The 19,649-nt window shown below is 44.2% G+C and overlaps 1 protein-coding gene across 1 annotated transcript; it reads right to left on the reverse strand.

Annotated features, from left to right (window-relative positions):
- Positions 1 to 209: 209 nt before the first annotated feature.
- On the reverse strand, positions 210 to 9,261 carry LOC125528956 (protein TOPLESS-RELATED PROTEIN 2). The gene is made up of 25 exons (XM_048693377.2): positions 8,639 to 9,261; positions 8,357 to 8,536; positions 8,154 to 8,267; positions 7,900 to 8,058; positions 6,597 to 6,777; positions 6,394 to 6,520; positions 6,195 to 6,304; positions 5,954 to 6,092; positions 5,759 to 5,868; positions 5,548 to 5,617; positions 5,279 to 5,352; positions 4,990 to 5,085; positions 4,817 to 4,912; positions 4,490 to 4,617; positions 4,135 to 4,369; positions 3,891 to 4,058; positions 3,436 to 3,543; positions 3,218 to 3,367; positions 2,814 to 2,924; positions 2,550 to 2,729; positions 2,251 to 2,379; positions 1,694 to 1,789; positions 1,310 to 1,495; positions 936 to 1,108; positions 210 to 849 (listed from the first exon to the last, which is right to left on the reverse strand). The coding sequence occupies exons 1-25, from the start codon at positions 8,716 to 8,718 to the stop codon at positions 633 to 635; spliced, it is 3,417 nt and encodes a 1,138-aa protein (XP_048549334.1). The 5' UTR covers positions 8,719 to 9,261; the 3' UTR covers positions 210 to 632.
- Between the last annotated feature and the right edge of the window lie 10,388 nt (positions 9,262 to 19,649).

The following is a 19,649-nucleotide window of genomic DNA, read 5'->3' on the forward strand; positions in this document are numbered from 1 at the left end:
CCTTTACACTACAAATCCTCCCATCAATCAAATAAGCTAAATAGCCAATCGAATCGGCGGCAACGAGCGAAGCAAATATCATCATCATCCAACATAACAAGCATATTTTACACTACAATTAGCGTCCACCGGCTTTGGACGTTGACTTAGCAAACCACCACATAGTGCCAACCAATTTCAACAAAGCAAATCAAATCATCTTCAAAACCTTTACACTACAAATCCTCCCATCAATTAAATAAGCTAAATAGCCAATCGAATCGGCGGCAACAAGCAAAGCAAATATCATCATCATCCAACATGACAAGCATATTTTACACTACAAAGTAACTACCCCCACAAATAAAGGAGCATAAATAAATAAAAACAAATAAAGGCTTCTAAGTAACCACCACTAGCTGGGAGCAGGAAAAGCTTTACAAAGGAAGAGGGCACCAGGTGATGAAGTTAAGATTTTGGGGGCAAAAAAACAACCAGGAACCAAAAACTAATCTAGACATGCCATCATCAATCACCACCTGTGGCAAGGAGATGGTGTGGAATTGATACATATCACCTCACCTTGTCTCATGAATCTAACTGTTTTCTTTCTCCCTGTCTCCTAGAGTCCTACCATTGTTTAGTGGCCTGAGTCATCTCGTTGGCTGATCAGACGTCTGGTTGTTAGATGCTGCTGGAGCTGATGACATGGACGGGTGGGCTCCGTTATCCTGGGGAGGCGCGACTCCCCACTTTGGGTCCGCGTCCAGCGGCTCAACCACATGAACTGCCCCATCACTCATTCCAACTGCAATCTGGTTAGGCTCCAAGGGATGCGCCGCTACAACCATGGGGTACACATTTGCCCCGCTGTTGGATTAACAAACAGGGGAAATAATAAGCAAAACGCAACCATGTATGAAAACAAAAACAAGCAGTGACACTGAGCAGCATGCCTAGATATTGAAGGAGGCACATAGGCGGAAAGTGCAATCCTGCAACGCAACCTAAGGGACTCGGCTTCAAATACTCCAATAGCACCGTCACAGAAACCAGCATAAACCAGGAGACCATCACACGAGTATATTGCACTCGAAACTGGCGCTGGCAGTGCATCTCTTGGGTACCACTGCATTTGCATCAAGTAACAGGGGAAATCAATGATGATGCCCAGTAACAATAATAATCCATAAAGGAGAAAAAAGCAAATATGTATAAATCAAAAATATTTAGCAATGACATGCAGTGAGTAATAAACCTAGGGTAAGAAACAATGTGAATATGGAATAACGAGCAGATACAAAAATAATAAATTTTAGTCATGACTAACCGAGCGCGAGCATTCAAGATTTCCATCATAGATTGCCAGTTGGCTCTCATGAACTACAAGAAGATGTGTTTGGTCATTGTGAAACTGGACCCTTGTATCGCCAACTAAAGCACCAGAGCGATTTGCCGGGGGTTGGATATATTTTGATTTCTTCTTCTCCCAACCATCAATGCTCCAGACGCATAGCTGCAAATTTTGGTTTCATCAATCAATGATTTGAGAACAAATATATGACATCATAGTTGTTTGCCCAATCGCAAAGAAAATATAATAAACAGAATAATGAATGGCCTGGCATGCGACTAACATGAATTGGACCGTTTCCGCATAGCAATTTGAACATTTAGCTGCTACAATAATTTATAACAGAGTAAAAGATCATACCTGAGCATCAGCACCTGAAGATACAAGAACATTCATTGATTGAGAAAATGCCAGTCCGGTAATCTTTTTCTGATGACCCTTGAGCTTGCTTTTGACCTAAGTAATTTTGTGGAGTTGACATTAGTACATGGCCTTCGAATCAAGATTTAGTGCAAAATAAATCAATATTAAGTGCAAATCCAACATGAAAGGATTCAATTGTTACCAGACAAAGACTCCCAAGTATTTATAAGTGTCGGTTGAAGGTTTTTGATCGACAGAAATTGTAATGGTATGTTCCGTTTGTGTCCAAAATCTATCTTACCAAAATTTTATTCACTCTAGTTAATTTTTCTTGCCAACATTGGACGAATCATGGGCAACCAATACCGTGAACAAAATTTGGGCTAACCAATTTTTTGGTAGGGTGAGCTTGGGCTAAAACTAAATACACCCTAAGTGTAATCTCAGATACTTCAAATAGGGCAAAGCAAGAGGAGATACAAAACATATTATTTAAAAGCAATGATACATTGATACTTCAATTCAAGTGAGTTCCATAAGTTAGCAGCACACACCTCATCAACACGGACATTGTAGATTTGAATGGTCGAGTCTTCCATTCCTATAGCAATAATATTATTGTCCTGTGGGTGGAATGCGAGGAAAGTCGCAGCAGGTGGAGGTGCCATGAAAGTAGTCATGACCTGTGACAGATTTCACATATCTAATCAGGAAAGTCGGATAAAGGCAGTAACGCAATTATGGTTCTTGTTATCTGGAGTAATGGCTTATCAGGACACTATATTACCCTAAGTGTGCACGGTTGGTTCAGAGGGGGAGGGGGGATTGTCTATATGCTGGAGAAGCCATTTACCTTGAACGTCATCATATTGAACAAAGAGACTTTGCCACCAGATGCAGACATAACATAGGAGTCATTTTTGGACAACGCAATGCAGGCAGTTGCTTCTTCTGGGTTGCCATCACTTGTGTCATTTGTCATTAGAATCCCATTTGCTGGTTGCCACAGGTGAGGCGAAATAGATGCAGTAGACTAACAGAAGAGGGTAAAGAAAATTCAGAAGGCAAGCAAAAAAAGATTGCAACTGAAATCCAAATAAATACAACTTCAGTCTACCTTGCCATTAGGATTCCTGTCACTGCGTTGCCATTTCCACAGCTTATGAACAGCATTGGAACCGAGAGACAAAAGTGCAACCCCACTATTTGTATACAACAAACGGACAACCTGTTGAGGAAACAAATAAAATGTGACTCATCAGAAAATTTACATTGCCCAGAGCATTAACAAACTTGCTTGGCAAATAGTGAACTGCCAATTATACAGCAAAAAACTGCAGGCAAATATAAACCTTTATGAAATAATAACTGCAGTCAAATATCAAACAGACAATATGACTGCCCTCTTCTATATCTTAAAGAAACAGATTGTATGTGTAAGTTGAAATTGCAGGCTCAATATTTATAACTCAATAAAACATACAGATAACTAAAGGTAATTATGCAACTTGGCCAACATACTTTTGTTGGAGATGCTCCTGTATCTGGACAACGCCGTGCCCGAAGATGTCCTGAATCAACAATGTCGGCCAACTTCCAGGTCTTTAGCTTTTCAGATTCATCAGTTATTCTTGGTTTAACATCCGGCGTTCTGCTAACATCCATAGATGCCTGCACATTTGTTCACGACATTTAGCAAGCCAATGTATTGAAGAACAAGAAAGGCTGTGGAAACTAACCAGTCCACTCATTGATACTGCAGGCAACATCCTATCAGGTCGCTCTGAGTTCACTGCTATAGGACTAGATACATTTGAAGCAGAACCAAGGTTGGTGAGCAGTGGGGGCTACATTAAAAAATTAGAAGTGAGTACATGGCACTTATTAATACGATCTTCAGTAATTGCCAGGCCAAATAGAAATCAACATTATGCAGCTAAAGTGGAATAGTAGCTGAATGAATTAGTTGTTTCAAAATCATCATTGGAACTCATCTTGTGTGCACCGTACAGATGCAGCTGGATGCAAATGTCCTTTAAGACTGTAGGCTCAAATAAAGATTTCAGCATAGAGCAAACAAAAACAAATAGCAGAAAATAAGAGACCTAAATAAGGACCAAATTAATGTAACATTTATACCCTAAGTGAACCTAGGACACAAGCAAATGTTGATGAAAAGTATATGCATCATTACCTTGGTATTAATTTGTTGAGGAGGTCCACGAGAGCCTTCAAAAGCCCTGCTCTCTAGCATCCTCAGCAAACGCTGCCCATCGGTGTTTGCTAATATTTTTATTCCATTATCGTTTGCTGTAACAGCAAGCAATGACCCTTCTCTATTGAATCTAAGGCGCGGGCTTGCCTGCATAAATCAGTAAAAGTCAAGCAAAAACACTTGGTACTTACATTCATAAAAAAAGCTACAGAAATAGACTTACAGGCAGTCCACCCTCACAGTCTGTTGTTGTCAGTATGTTGGTGTTATCCATATCCCAGAATTTAACAACGAATTCATCTCCAGCAGCCAAAAAATGGTTTCTCGTTGTGTCAAACTGGACAACACCCAGTGACCGTTTCCTGAAGCCATTATATGTCCTCTTAATAGCTCCTTCAGTCTCATTCCACTCGACCAAGTGGGAATCACCGTCTTTACTAGTTCCACAAGAGAAGAGCCTGCAAGGAAATTTCAAAACATACAATTTATATGGGTGTGAAATTCTAAAAAAATGAAGTATAATGTAGATCTTTCATCTTTCAGCATGTTAGCTTAATTTTTCACTTGAAGCTTCTCACCTTGTACCATCAGCACTATAAGACATGGTAGTACACCAATGTCCAGGAGCATCGTAGTCGACCCGTGAGCCCAAACAGTCGTATAACCATGCCTTGATTTTTCCATCGATGGCGGTAGAAAAGATAAACTGCAGAGAAGCTAAAGTTGTAGAAACCCACAGACAGACGATAAAGATGAAATAATTTGAAGTACAAGACTGGGATACCAAAATTAAACTAAGTGAACCTGACAACATGGACAGCAGCCAAAACAATAAGTACAGTACCATTACAAAAATGGCAGAGCATAGCTTAAGAATAGCAGAGGTGAAATCATCCAGAAAGTACCTGAATGTTCTCCTTGTAGTGAGGGCAAACAGAGTACACTGAAGCCTCATGGCCTTCAAATGTGTATTGCTTTTGTCCGGACTGAGCATCCCATACCTGCAAATGAAATGTGCAAGCATGCTAAGGATGTTCTCTTTCATTCTAAAAAACAGTGACATCATGAGTAACCTCACCTTAATGAGTTTGTCATCGCCACATGTAATAATTGATAGGGACTTGTTGGGGTGAGAGAATGCAATGTCATTGACCCCGCCAATGTGAGCATCAATCTGTGCAATTCACAAAGAATCAAATAGTTAGCAACCTTTAAGCGGTTCCGATGAGGATTAGTTTGGGAATTATGGGGAGTTAAGGACTCTGTCCACCTAAGGGCTCGAATCCAAACCTCGCGTTGTCAAACAGACCGAATGGAGGTGTACATAGAAAACTAATTGATATATAGTCTCATCAATATGCATGTACCTCTGCTTGCTGTCTTAACTCTCCATTAGGAACAAACGTATAAGTCTGAACGATATGCTTTGAAAATGCCACACCTGAGAATCAAATCAAGCTTAAAGAATCAATCTTATAGACAAGCAAGAAAAGTGACAAGGAATAGAACACTCCTGAGCAGAGAAGCATGCCCAAATGATATGCACTCCCAAGCATAAAACAATGCCCAAATGCTATCTTCTTATTGAAAAATGGCACGTATTTGAATAATGCAGTTAAACTGCCTGTTTCCATACCTAAAATATTTCCATCAGGGCTCCACAGACACCTATTGACACATATTGCAGCATCTTTCATTAGTGCAGCCTGAACAAAGAACAACACACTTTATGCATTAGAACTCACAATATAAGTCAGAATGCTGCTAATTACAGGCTTACAGCACATTAGAAGTTGCTAACAACACAGAATAAAATAGATCCAAGAATTTATCATTCAAATAATGACCTGCAATGGCAAGGTGCAGGAGCCAATGTCCCAAACTTTAAATGTCTTGTGTGCTATCCTTTCGCGTGAACCAACTTCCCATATCCCGATGTCACCAACATTTGTTCCAACTGTTTTACAACAGATATTAAATACATTAATATGCACTAACAAAGTAAAAATTCAAGAACCAAGCAAAGTGTTTGAAGAATGTACCTAGAAGAATAGTTTGTTGAACAGGATGGAAATCCAGGCTCATAACATTAGAACCCTGATTGAGTGTGCGAACAACTTGTTTGGGGAGGTCTTCTTGACTGTAAACATTGGGAGGATGGCTTGCACCAGAGAATGACACCTGATATAGTTTTTTTAAGGTGTCAAAACTCCTTCATCAATCCACTGTTACAGAAATGAGTAAAGAGCAGAAACTATGGCAAGTCCAAGTTCATCCAAATACCTCATCTGGCTGGCCTACACGCATTCTTTTCATCAGATGTTCAGAATCTGCAGACTGATAGTCAATGCCAGGCGCACTTGTAGGAGTCCTTGGATGCTTCAGAAATGCCGCTGCAAACAAATAGAGCATCCAAACAAAAAATGAAACAACATTGAAACAGTGACAGACACCATTTTGCTGAATTGCAGTTTTATGATACCTGTGTTTGGTGGCTGAACAAGACCGGGCGGCCCTTGTGCAATAGCAGGATGTGGCAAGGAGGGATTGGGATTTGTCATCCAACCAGCAATTGCATTTGGAGATGGTGAAACCACGGGTTGAAACGGCTGCAAGATTGAGAATATAGTAAATGATAGGATGATATAAAAAGTCAAAATGTTCAACTATAGCCGTGATACGTACAGCATGAGCACCCATTGGAGGGAATCCAGCTGTCTTGGGGATTGGTCCAACAAGAGGACCATTGGCAGGGGGAGGAGCTCTTGCTCCATTGGTAGGAGCAGCACAGGAGTGATCCGTGAAGAGTGTCTTTATGTCAGGGTTTGGTCTAGGATTCTTGCAGAGCTGATGTTGCCAGTTAAGACTACATGACATACAAAATCAAAGCAGTCCAGTTAGCATCACCCTCCACAAGAAACTAAAGAAAGAGAAGGCAATACTGAAAGCCTTGTAGGTCTTCATTATGGAAACAGCCCAAGCATTGCATGTGTTGAATATAGGCAGTATGCAGAAAAAATAGAAAGAAAAAAAATATGGCACGTCACAAACCTACACATCTTTGTTATATTCTGCAAGAACTTGCCATACAGAGTAACCAACTGACACCCCAAAAAAATTGTAAGTAGAAATCATATCAAACATATTACCAAGGTAAGAAGCTACAAATGAGTACCTAAAACTTGTTATTTTGCTAATTCTCAGTTGCTTGAAATTATCACAGATCCCTGAAATTGCATATTAGTTGGGCTAAAGTTACAACCTGGAAGGGTGCAGTTTTAGTGTACTCTGCAATTTGCATTCCATATGTTATATCTGGAGTGGCATGAGGTAAGAGTGGTTGGATGTTGATCCAAAGGCTTAGAAATGTGACTCAGATGAGGAAAATATTCAGGCAACTTACGAATAGTCAACTCCTAAAGTTCAAGCAATCAAATGTCCCAAGTACATATGGACAACATTTATGAAATGGACAGGACAACTCCCTCTTCACAACTACAACAAGGATTTGGTAAAGCACTAGAAAATGCTAATTCTGTTTGCCTTTTACACACCCCTCTTAATTTCCAAACTAAATGGTTGGAGTATGACCATTGACAATCAAGAATCATAAATACCCCTTATACATCGTGAAAGTGCTAAACTTCGAGTTTGTGTCCGTATAAAGACTGCACACCTCTTTTTCTCACTTATCCATCTCATTTTAAGGAAAGATGGAAGCACGGCCAGAAGAAAACAAAAAAAAGGGAAACCCTCCCAATATAGCAGCTTTGTGACAGCTCATTTCCAATCTTATAAGTACCATTAGGAAAAACATGCGCTGGCCTGCTATGTTATATAGTACAAATTTAAACAGAATCTTACGCACGTCAAATCTTATTTGCTCAAGAAATAATAGTACAAATTGTTCAAGCAGATCGCATCCCTCTGTAGAAAAAAATAGTAACATGTAATTAAATGCATGCAATGAATAAAATTAACCAAACACCTTTGATTGATCAATGTGCGCAGTCTCGAGGCTTTAAATGGTGGGAAATTAAGCTTGTCTCGGAACAGAGGGTTTGCCTCAATAAGCTTCTTAAGCTCCATGAGCATGATATTCCGGGCTGACTTTGTATCCCCGTATTTGGACAGCTGCTCATTTTGCCTGTTTGTGATTTAGACAGAATTACATCCACATTAGCACAATGCACAAGCATTCTGCTCTACGAAAATGCTCCAAACAAGCGATTGGCACCACACCTAAAATTATCCAGAGTCAGCAGCTGCGTTATCTCCTTGAACAGCTCCTCGTTAAAGGAGGCAAACACCTTCAAATCCTTGACGAGTATCTCCACTGCCTTGGCCCGATCATGCCTGCAAAAGGCAAACTGAGTTGAGCGCCTGCAAATCGCTGTTGATCCTGAGCAAATGAGCAGGATAGGAGAGGCTTCAATATGAGTTACCTGTCGAGGGCTTCAAGGTACTTCTGCTTGCGGATCTCAAAGAATATCTTCATGGAGTAGCGGTTGTCCTCCACCTTGGTGAAGCCGCTGAGGTACCTCTCCACCTCGTCCCACTCCCCACCTTGGACCAGGTCCTCGAAGTGCTTCATGTTGAAGTAGAAGCCCGATTCCTGCTCCAACCTGCGCGACCAAAATGGACGGGGGGTTAAAAAAAACAGCTTCAACAACTCCAGATAGCTCCAAAACTTTGTCTTGATCAACCAGACGAGACGAGACACTTACTTGTGCACCGTCTCCTTGAACTTTTCCTCGTCGAGGAACTGCAGGATGAGGAAGACCAGCTCCCTGCTGAGCGACGACATGGCTCCCCCGATCCCGCCCTGCGTCTCCAGCGCTCACGACGAAGGAGGACTCCCGCCTTGGCGGCAGATCCCCTCCCAAATCTCCGTAGAAACCAGCGCAGGGCCCCAACCGCCCCTCGAAAAAACCGCACCAAACAACCAACGAGTAGCTTAGAACCCTAGCAGGGCGAAAACCCCTGAGACGAAACGGGCGGCGGGAGCGAGGTCACAGCCCAAGCGGACCCATCCCGGCGGGATCTCCCCCGATTCCGGCGGCCCGGCCGCGGATCTGCAGCTCCTGGCGCCGACCGATGGCGCACGCGTGTCTCCTCCCTCAGCGGCGCAGCACGTAGACTAGGGTTTGGCCGCCGCCGCCGCCAGCTGCTGCTGCTTCCTTCTTCTCCCCTTGGCTCTAGCCGACGGAGGGGTTTGCCTTTTCTTATCTCTCTCTCCCCACTTCGCTTTCTCTCTCCAAAACCAGTCTCTCTCTCTCTCTCTCTTTGGAGTAGGGAGTATTTATTTTTCTGGTCTGCTTTTGGTTTTTTGGGGCTGCGTTTTATAGCCACTCCGCCCCGTCTCCCCTTATATAGGCCCCGCCAGATTACACGAGAGCCCACGACCACGCACCTCTATTTACTTGGCAGCCACTGACGAGGACGGGCGACAGGGGCAAACTGGGTAACTCCCATCGTGAGGTCCGCAGCCACAGGTAGGGGGTAAACTTCCGTTAACCATTTCTCGCATCCTTCCTCGTACCCATTCATTTCTCCCTCCCTCTCACGCATCCGCGGTTTCGAAATTTGAACGGGGCCTGCCAGCCAGGGTTGAGGCAGCCGCGCCCGCTACAGGATACCCAACTTTTCAGGCGTCTACACTTTTGTAGTATCTTCCTTACTTATATAACCACAATAATGGATGGATAAGTACCGCCAAAAAATATGGATGGATAAGTTTCACCTACTAATATTGAGAGGATGCTATATTTAATCGATCACATCTCGTATATATATCATTTCATCTCCGTTTGATCCGCCGCGAGGCCAAAAATCATGGCTGAGCATGGCGCCGTAAACGCAAAATATGTTCGTCTCATGTTTGTATGGACACACATTTCTGCCGTAAGTTTAAGTCAAATTTACGTTCATGCAGACACTAGACAGACGTGTTGTGCATCCTCTCGGTGTCCGCCTCAAGCACGTGGGTCGGCAGCCCAATCACCACCACAGGTCCCACGTGTGTGGGAGGGTCCCCCATGTCAGCCACCCTGGCCCCCTTCATCTGGTTCTTTTTAATGCCACACGTGCTGGTGGAGGGTCGTCCAGTGCACTTTGTGATCTTCTCCCTCACCTCTACCGACCAAATGATCGACAAACCCTAGCCACCGCTTTCCCCCACCGTCCACCGGCCAAGATGCCGTGGAAATGGGTCCTAGGGAAGACCAATAACGAGGTCGGCTCGTCCTCTGAGTTCTCGGGGTCGCGCCACCGTGTGGCAAGTTTCGCCGTGACGCCGCCCGCAACAACATCTACGTCGGCGTCGAGCAGTGCCAACAGTATTGGGATGAGGCCACACTGGTGTTGTGGTCTGACGTCCACCTGCCGGACAATTGACACCTCGACCCAGAGTGGGTGCCCGTGCCTCCCGTTCTGGCCACTGGTCGCGCGCTCCTGCTGGAGATACATCGCTGTCAAGATCAGCTCCCGAAGTATCTCTGCCGCGACCCAACATACGTCGTCACCTCGCCATTCTGGGACACTTGGTTCCACGACGAGCACGGCGAGTGGCGTCGGCCATACTTCGCCGCATGTGCTTCCCCTCATGCGCGTGCTCCAAGTCCTCGCCTTGTGCGCAGGCGTACGCGTGCTCCCAGACCACCACCCCAGCCCCTGTGTTTGACGAGGCCTCCCGGATCACCGAGGAGGAGGAGGACAAGGACCTCAAAAAGACCATAGAGTTATCCGAGCTCGCCCAGCTCTCCGAATGGGAGGGCCTGGCAGTGCGGCTGGCCTTCTCCGCCACAGGCGATGTCGTCGTCCCCGAGCCGGAGGAGTGTGAGGTGGAGGAGGAGGAGGAGGAGGAGGTCGTGCCATTTGAGGCGGTGATGGGGCGATCCTGGTCGTGGACGACCAAGGTCCCTGCACGCCGGAGCTGGTGGCGGCTCCGGCCGTGTGGGTGGGCGCGGAGACGTGGTCACCGGAGAGTCAGCAAGTGGTGCAGCCACAGCGGAAGCCTCGGTAGGTGTCGCTTATCCCATGGTCGTTCTCATGGCAACCTCCGCCCTTTGTCAACCTCATCGCGGATGACAGCGATGATGACAACTAAATCTAGGGTTCCATTTAGTTTAAGTTATTTATATCCTTTTCTAGGTTAAGTTATTGTATGACCGGGACTTTTTGTGGCAATGTAAGATATTTTAAATTTTAAATTGTTGAAATGGGTCGGCCGCGTTGGGTGTACCTACAGGTCGACGGACAAAACAAACGTTGGGGGTCCATCTAGACGACCCAAACAGACAAAAAAACATGTTTGTTTGGGTCTCTGCGTTGGAGTTGGCCTAAGAGAGTCATCCTCACCGACTTGTTTATATCATCATGCAAGCATGCCACCTCACCATACAATTATGAATGGGATAAGGTCCACCTCAACATGCAATCATGCACGGGAAAATACCCACCATAACATTCAACTATGCATATGAAAAAAATTCCGTTAAATTATTCTACTTATATTCAATAAATGTTGTTACAAAATACAAAATTAAATATACACTACTGCAGCTTGGTCCAAACACGACAGTCCAATCAGAGACCCTTTGACGAAACTGTGTGTGATGCATTAATCACAAACGTTGATGTAAAAAACCGTCAAAAAAGATGCAAAACGTTTGCGGTGGTGGATTCATCAAACACGGTTCAGATTGTAGATGCGTGTGCAATGCATGGCAAACGGTTGATCCAGAAAAACTATTTGCGATGAGGTAGAACAACAGAAACGGGCAGCCAGATGAGGGTGTGTGCGATATACGACAGCGCGATCGGGGCATGCTCGGGGGCTTCTGTCGGTGCAACAGACCCCGGGTATGTTGCCCAACTGTGTACAGGCACAAGATCAAGATTGGAGCACCAGCTTAAGTCTGAGATTGAAGAACAAAGAGACTTGAAGAACCAACGTGCAGCTCAGAGAGATCAAGATTGAGACAAAGGAACTGTATATCGGCAAGAGAAGAGCCTCCCTCGCCGGGCAGGCGAGCCCGGCAAGGGGCTAGGCCACCACCAGAAGCAAGCAGCCAAACCTCCCCGGCATCACCTGTCGGGGCTTGCGGGGCCTGAACCACCCCGCCAACCAAGCAAGAACGACCCACGTCGTCAATCAGTACGGTGTCAAGCCGCAAGGTGATTAAGTGGCAGCATTCACCACATGGCAGCCATCTCCTACAGAAGAAACCTACAGGTGACACCCGTCCAGCGACGTGTCAAGAGAACATGAGAAAAGCTGGCAAGATAAGCCTGGCAGGCCTTGCCGGGCAGCTAGTGATGTGACACTGAGCGGTGCATTTAATGCACCCTGCCAGCCCGCAGAGTTAGGTATGATAGCACCGTTTGCTATCATATCGGTGGGTAATGATTGTTTTGCCACTGTGGTGACCCCTTACTCTATAAAAGGAGGCCCATGACAATCATAGGAGGGGTTGGAGGTTTGGAAACTTGACAAAACTCAAGCCACCATACGCTGGTGTTCACCGTAGCCCTTAGGCAGATCTTGCCGGGAAAGTGTACCACACACCACCACGTTTCATTTCCACCATCAATCCAACAAAGCAGGAGTAGGGTCTTACGCCTCGCGGCGGCCCGAACCTGGGTAAATTGCTTGTGTGCTCTCTTCCATGCTGCCGCGCGCTGGTCTGCTCTTTGTGCAACGCGACGTCCCCCGCCAAACCAACAAGGGGCCACCCGGTCTCATAGGTGGTCGCGGATATCCCGCGACAACTTGGCACTATGTCAATAGGTTAGTACAGAAAAGTGATATAGAATGACTATAAAATGATTATATAACATCCAAGATTGATAATATAACAGCTTCGAACAATAAAAAATTATAGATACGTTGGAGACGTATCAGCATCCCCAAGTATAACTCCTAGTCGTCCTCGAGTAGGGAAGTGATAAAAACAGAATTTTTGATGTGGAATGATGCCTAACATGTCATATCGTATTTCTTTCTTTATAGCATGGACATTTGGACTTTTATATTGTTCAAAGCAATAGTCTAGTTTTGACATGATAATTTAAATACTCAAGCATATCAACAAGCAACCATGTCTTCCAAAATATCAACGGTAAAATAAGCTATCCCTAGCCCATCATGCTCAACCATTGATCCATTCATGAAACACACTCGCATATTAGCTATATCTAATACTCAAGTATGATCATATTGCCTCCTAGTTGGTGCTTTTATAAGAGAAGATGGATACTCAAACTCAAAAAAAATGCATAAAGTAAAAGAAAGCTCCTTCCACTACAAAATAAGACACATCCGTGACATTTTGGGCCAAATGAATTTTTTTCTGTCATACTTATGACACTTCTATGACGATAATTTTGACAAAACCTGGTATCATCATAGATGTGGTGGGCTCCTACTTCTATGACAAAAAATCATGACAGAAAATGGGATTTTCGTCCTGGGCAGGCCGGAGACGTGGCTGCATGACATTGTTTGGGCCGTCCATGACGGAAAAAACCATGGTAGAAGCGAGGGCGAGGAAAATATTGAGGAGTTCCCGGTTACGGTGGGTGGTCGGGGACCGAGCGATGTGCATTTCTCTCGTACACGTACGTGCATGGGTGTGAGGCGTTGGGCTCTAACTGAACCCGAGCGAGGCGTTCTTCTACTGAACCCAAGCGATTGCATTGCAGGCTATGCGTTACTGAACCCGAGCGATCGATCGATGGCAGTTAACTGAACCCGATCGAGTGATTCCTTTGCTACTGCTGCTAACTGAAGCCGGTCGATGCTGTTGTCGGTGTTAAAACCGGTGGATCTCGGGTAGGGGGTCCCGAACTGTGCGTCTAAGGCTAATGGTAATAGGAGTCGAGGGACACAATGTTTACCCAGGGTCGGGCCCTCTCGATGGAGGTAATACCCTACTTCCTGCTTGATTGATCTTGACGATTTGAGTATTACAAGAGTTGATCTACCACAAGATCATAGAGGCTAAACCCTAGAAGCTAGCCTATGATTATGATTGTTGTTGTCCTACAGACTAAACCCTCCGATTTATATAGACACCAGAGGGGTCTAGGGTTACATAGAGTCGGTTACAAGGGAGGAGATCTACATATCCGAATTGCCAAGCTTGCCCTCCACGCAAAGGAGAGTCCCACCCGGACACGGGACGAAGTCTTCAATCTTGTATCTTCATAGTCCAACAGTCCGGCCAAAGTATATAGTCCGGCTGTCCGAGGACCCCCTAATCTAGGACTCCCTCAGTAGCCCCTAAACCAAGCTTCAATGACGATGAGTCCTGCGCGCAAATTGTCTTCGGCATTGCAAGGCGGGTTCCTTCTCTGAATACTCCATAGAAGATTTTGAACACAAGGATGAGAATGCCAAACTGTTTAAAGAAAAAGTTAAAATATGGCATGACAAAAGGATACAAAAACGTGAGTTTAATGTAGGTGATTATGTATTGTTATACAACTCTCATTTAAGATTTTTTTGCAGGAAAACTCCTATCTAAATGGGAAGGTCCTTACGTCATCGAGGAGGTCTATCGTTCCGGTGCCATAAAAATCAACAACTTCGAAGGCACAAATCCGAGGGTGGTGAACGGTCAAAGAATCAAACATTATATCTTAGGTAATCCCATAAATGTTGAAACTAATGTTATGGAAACCGTAACCCCGGAGGAATACATAAGGGACACTTTCCAGAACGTTTCAGACTCCGAAAAGGAAGAGGTATGTGGTACGGTAAGTAAACCGACTCCAAACAGTTCTAATAGCAATTTTTCTCTGTTTTAGAATATTTAAGAAAATAGGAAAATAAGAAGCAGCCCGGGAAGGACACGAGGCTTCCACGAGGGTGGAGGGCGTGCCCTACCCCCCTGGGCGCGCCCCCTGCCTCGTGGGCACCTCGTGTGCTCTCCGGACTATGTTTTCTTGCACGATACTTCTTTGGGTCGGTAAAAATTCACTATATATTCTCCCGAAGGTTTTGACCACTGTACCACACAATTATCCTTTGTTTTTGTTTCGAGCTATTTTCTGCCAGAGTTGTCAAGGCCAGGCATCATGCCGTCCCCCTCCTTCAACAATGAGGGAAACGATGCTTGGCTAATGAAGATAGAGCTGAAGAGAGAAGAACCCGGAGAGATCAACAAGGATGATGTGATCAAGAAGGTCATGGAGTACAAGTTCCGGCAGTAGAAGACGAAGACATCCTTCAACCTTATCACAATCTTCTTACCCCAACGGAGATTGAAGCTTTCAAGATGATTGAGTTAGCTCGCATTCAAAACAAGTATCTCACACGTGAAAATATTTTGTTGAAGGAGCATATCATCGCACTCAAGGGCATTATCCGCAAATTGGAGGATCTCCTACGCTCGATGTGCGACTATCCATCATCACCACCATCTCATTCACCTCCGAAGAAAGAGTCATAGACACACGCGTATGGGCACTCCCCTTGGCAACTGCCAAGCTTGGGGGAGGTGCCCCGGTATCGTATCACCATCACACTCCTATCTTTACCGTTTTTCTTAGTTCGATCCTTTTGGTTATGATTTAGTAGAATAAAGTTTTAGTATGATCTAGTTTTGAGTTTTGCTTTATGATCCTTCTATGTAATCGAGTCCGTGAGCTATATATAATAAAGATTAGTTATGAGTCAAGGGCCTGATTATCTTGCCATGACCTGGAGGGAATAAAAATAAAAGAGAAGAGAAAGAATAAAAAGAAATAAAGAGATCTTATGGATCTTATGGAGAGTAATGACTTCACGTATAAAGAGTATGATGAATAAAAGTTGTTGGGAGTTGACAAACATAGTTTTGGTCATCGTTGCAATTAATAGGAAGTAATAAAGAAAGAGAGGTTTTCACATATAAATATACTATCTTGGACATCTTTTATGATTGTGAGCACTCATTAAAATATGACATGCTAAAAAGTTGATGTTGGACAAGGAAGACAACGTAATGGGTTATGCTTTCTTACATCCGAAATAAATTATATTGTCTTGGATTATCCAACATGTTGAGCTTGCCTTTCCCCCTCATGCTAGCCAAATTCTTTGCACTAAGTAGAGATACTACTTGTGCTTCTGAATACCCTTAAACTCAGTTTTGCCATGAGAGTCCACCATATCTACCTACGGATTGAGTAAGATCCTTCAAGTAAGTTGTCATTGTTGCAATCAATAAAAATTGCTCTTTAAATATGTATGATTTATTAGTGTGGAGAAAATAAGCTTTATACGATCTTGTGATGTGGAAGAAATAAAAGCGACGAACTGCATAATAAAGGTCCATATCACAAGTGGCAATATAAAATGACGTCCTTTCACATTAGATTTCGTGCATCCAACCATAAAAGCACATGACAACCTCTGCTTCCCTCTGCGAAGGGCCTATCTTTTTTTCTTATCTTATACTTTATACAAGAGTCATGGTGATCTTCACCTTCCCTTTTTACATTTTATCCCTTGGAAAGCACGATGTGTTGGAAAGATTCTGATACATATATATAGCTAATTGGATGTGAGTTTTCATGAACTATTATTGTTGACATTACCCTTGAGGTAAAAGGTTGGGAGGCAAAACTATAAGCCCCTATCTTTCTCTGTGTCGGATTGAAACTTCATACCCATAAATATTGCGTGAGTGTTAGCAATTGTGAAAGACTAAATTATAGTTGAGTATGTGGACTTGCTGAAAAGCTCTTATATTGACTCTTTTTGATGATATGATAAATTGCAATTGCTTCAATGACTAAGATTATAGTTTGTTAGTTTTCAATCAAGTTTCTGATTCATACTTGAAATTGTGAATGAATTGTTACTTTAGCATAAGAAATCATATGACAATATATATATATGTGTGTGTGTGTGTGTGTGTGTGTTGCCGTTATAAGAATGATCATGATGCCCTCATGTCCGAATTCTATTTTATCGACACCTCTATCTCTAAACATGTGGACATATTTTTCGTTACCCGCTTCCGCTTGAGGACAAGCGAGGTCTAAGCTTGGGGGAGTTGATACATCCATTTTGCATCATGCTTTTATATCAATATTTATTGCATTATGGGCTGTTATTTCATATAATGTCACAGTACTTATGCCTATTCTCTCTTATTTTACAAGGTTTACATGAGGAGGGAGAATGTCGTCAGCTAGAATTCTGGGCTGGAAAAGGAGCAAATATTAGAGACCTATTCTGCACAACTCCAAAAGTCCTGAAACTTCACGGGAGCACGCTTTGGAATATATAAAAAATACCGGTGAAAGAATTTACCACAGGGGGCCCACACCCTGGCCACGAGGGTGGGCGGCGCGCCCCCTGTCTCGTGGGCCCCCTGATAGGCCTCTGGTGCCCATCTTCTGCTATACGAAGTCTTTCATCTGAGAAAAAATCATAAGCAAGCTTACGGGACGAAACTCCGCCGCCACGAGGTGGAACCTTGGCGGAACCAATCTAGGGCTATGGCAGAGCTGTTCTGCCAGGGAAACATCCCTCCAAGAGGGGGAAATCATCACCATCGTCATCACCATCGATCCTCTCATCAGGAGGGGGTCAATCTCCATCAACATCTTCACCAGCACCATCTCCTCTCAAACCCTAGTTCATCTCTTGTATCCAATCTTTGTCTCAAAACCTCAGATTGGTACCTGTGGGTTACTAGTAGTGTTGATTACTCCTTGTAGTTGATGCTAGTTGGTTTATTTGGTGGAAGATCATCTGTTCAGATCCTTTATGCATATTAATACCCCTCTGATTATGAACATGAATATGATTTGTGAGTAGTTACGTTTGTTCCTGAGGACATGGGAGAAGTCTTGCTATAAGTAGTCATGTGAATTTGGTATTCATTCGATATTTTGATGAGATGTATGTTATCTTTCCTCTAGTGGTGTCATGTGAACGTCGACTACATGACACTTCACCATTGTTTGGGCCTAGGGGAAGGCATTGGGAAGTAATAAGTAGATGATGGGTTTCTAGAGTGACAGAAGCTTAAACCCTAGTTTATGAGTTGCTTCGTAAGGGGTTGATTTGGATCCATATGTTTCATGCTATGGTTAGGTTTACCTTAATACTTCTTTTGTAGTTGCGGATGCTTGCAAGAGGGGTTAATCATAAGTGGGATGCTTGTCCAAGGAAGGGCAATACCCAAGCACTGGTCCACCCACATATCAAATTATCAAAGTACCGAACGGGAATCATATGAATGTGATGAAAACTAGCTTGACGATAATTCCCATGTGTCCTTGGGAGCGTTTTCCTTTATATAAGAGTTTGTCCAGTCTTGTCCTTTGCTACAAAAAGGATTGGGACATCTTGCTGCACCTTATTTATTTTTATTACTTGTTACCAGTTACAAATTACCTTATCACAAAACTATCTGTTACCGATAATTTTAGTGCTTGCAGAGAATACCTTACTGAAAACTACTTATCATTTCCTTCTGCTCCTCGTTGGGTTCGACGCTCTTACTTATAGAAAGGACTATGATAGATCCCCTATTCTTGTGGGTCATCATAAGCCCATCTCGAGCCACTCGGATGTATGCATCAGCCGGGCTGAAGGCATTGAATGCCTCTTCTGTAAAGCCGGGGTCACGAAGAACGGCCCACCGGCGCCGATGACTCATGGCGCTTTCCACTTCAGAGTTTGTGACGGATACATCATCCGAAATCTCTGTCAAAGGACAATCCGACATCACTCTCATATCAGCCCTTGCCTTTAAGGCAGGATCTGGAACCTGACTTGTGGAGGCGCAGCCGGCAGGATCCCCAGACATAGTCCGACGAACGCTTTTCCTGATAAGACACGGCGGATAATGTCACGGTTTGATGTGACTGCCAGGGGGTATGATTAAAAAACCATACCTCTTTGATGAAGGTTCTGCCGTGTTGTCGTTCGCCTTCCTCTTCGAAGATTTGCTCGGCGCGGGCGTCCCTCTCCTAGGAGATGCCTCTGGTGCACGTTGAGGCGTAGGGCGCCTCCCCTTTGGAGCACGAAATAGTGCGGTGGGTGAGGCATAATGAGGGAGCTCTTTCGAAGAAGGTGTCTCTTGATTACTTACATGTGAGGCAGGGAGGAGGCCAGGATAGTCGGCGAGGATGGCCACTTCTGTGCCGTCATAGCTCGCCTACTAGAATACTCCATCCTCAAGCTCGACAAATATGTCTGGATCCTCTTCGAATCCGGGGTCAAGGTCCCGGTTGTGATCCTCTGGCTGTGGGGCGGGGCTATCGATTCCCTCGGTAACCTTCCGCCATTCCTGTTACAAATAGATCGGTTAATGTCCATTAAAAGTGCTCGGGGAGAGGATTTAGTAAAGTGGTGGGATTAGAGCTCACCTAGCTCGGAGGACTGTACATGGAAAATCCATCTCGACATTTAAGACAAGTGAACTCCTCTTTCTCCCCTTTGTACAATTCGGCCAATATTTTAACCAAAGCGGCGGGGATGTATAGACCCTTCCGACCACAGCATGAGGCGTCATCTTCCCCATTATAGCGCCACATGGGAAGCCCTCTGTATTGGAGTGGCTGGACCCCCCGCACTATGGAAGTCGCCATCACCTCGATTATTGATAATCCGGACTGGGCAAGTGTCCTTATCTTGCCCATCAATTAACGGACTTCCGCGCTATCTTCTTCCTCGAGGCTCTGAGGGCGCTAGCTGTAGTGTTTCTTCAATGGAGCATTTGAAAATTCGGG

This window comes from Triticum urartu, chromosome 7A (assembly GCF_056163025.1).
Source record: "Triticum urartu cultivar PI428250 chromosome 7A, HENAU_Tu73, whole genome shotgun sequence".
Taxonomy (NCBI): domain Eukaryota; kingdom Viridiplantae; phylum Streptophyta; class Magnoliopsida; order Poales; family Poaceae; genus Triticum; species Triticum urartu.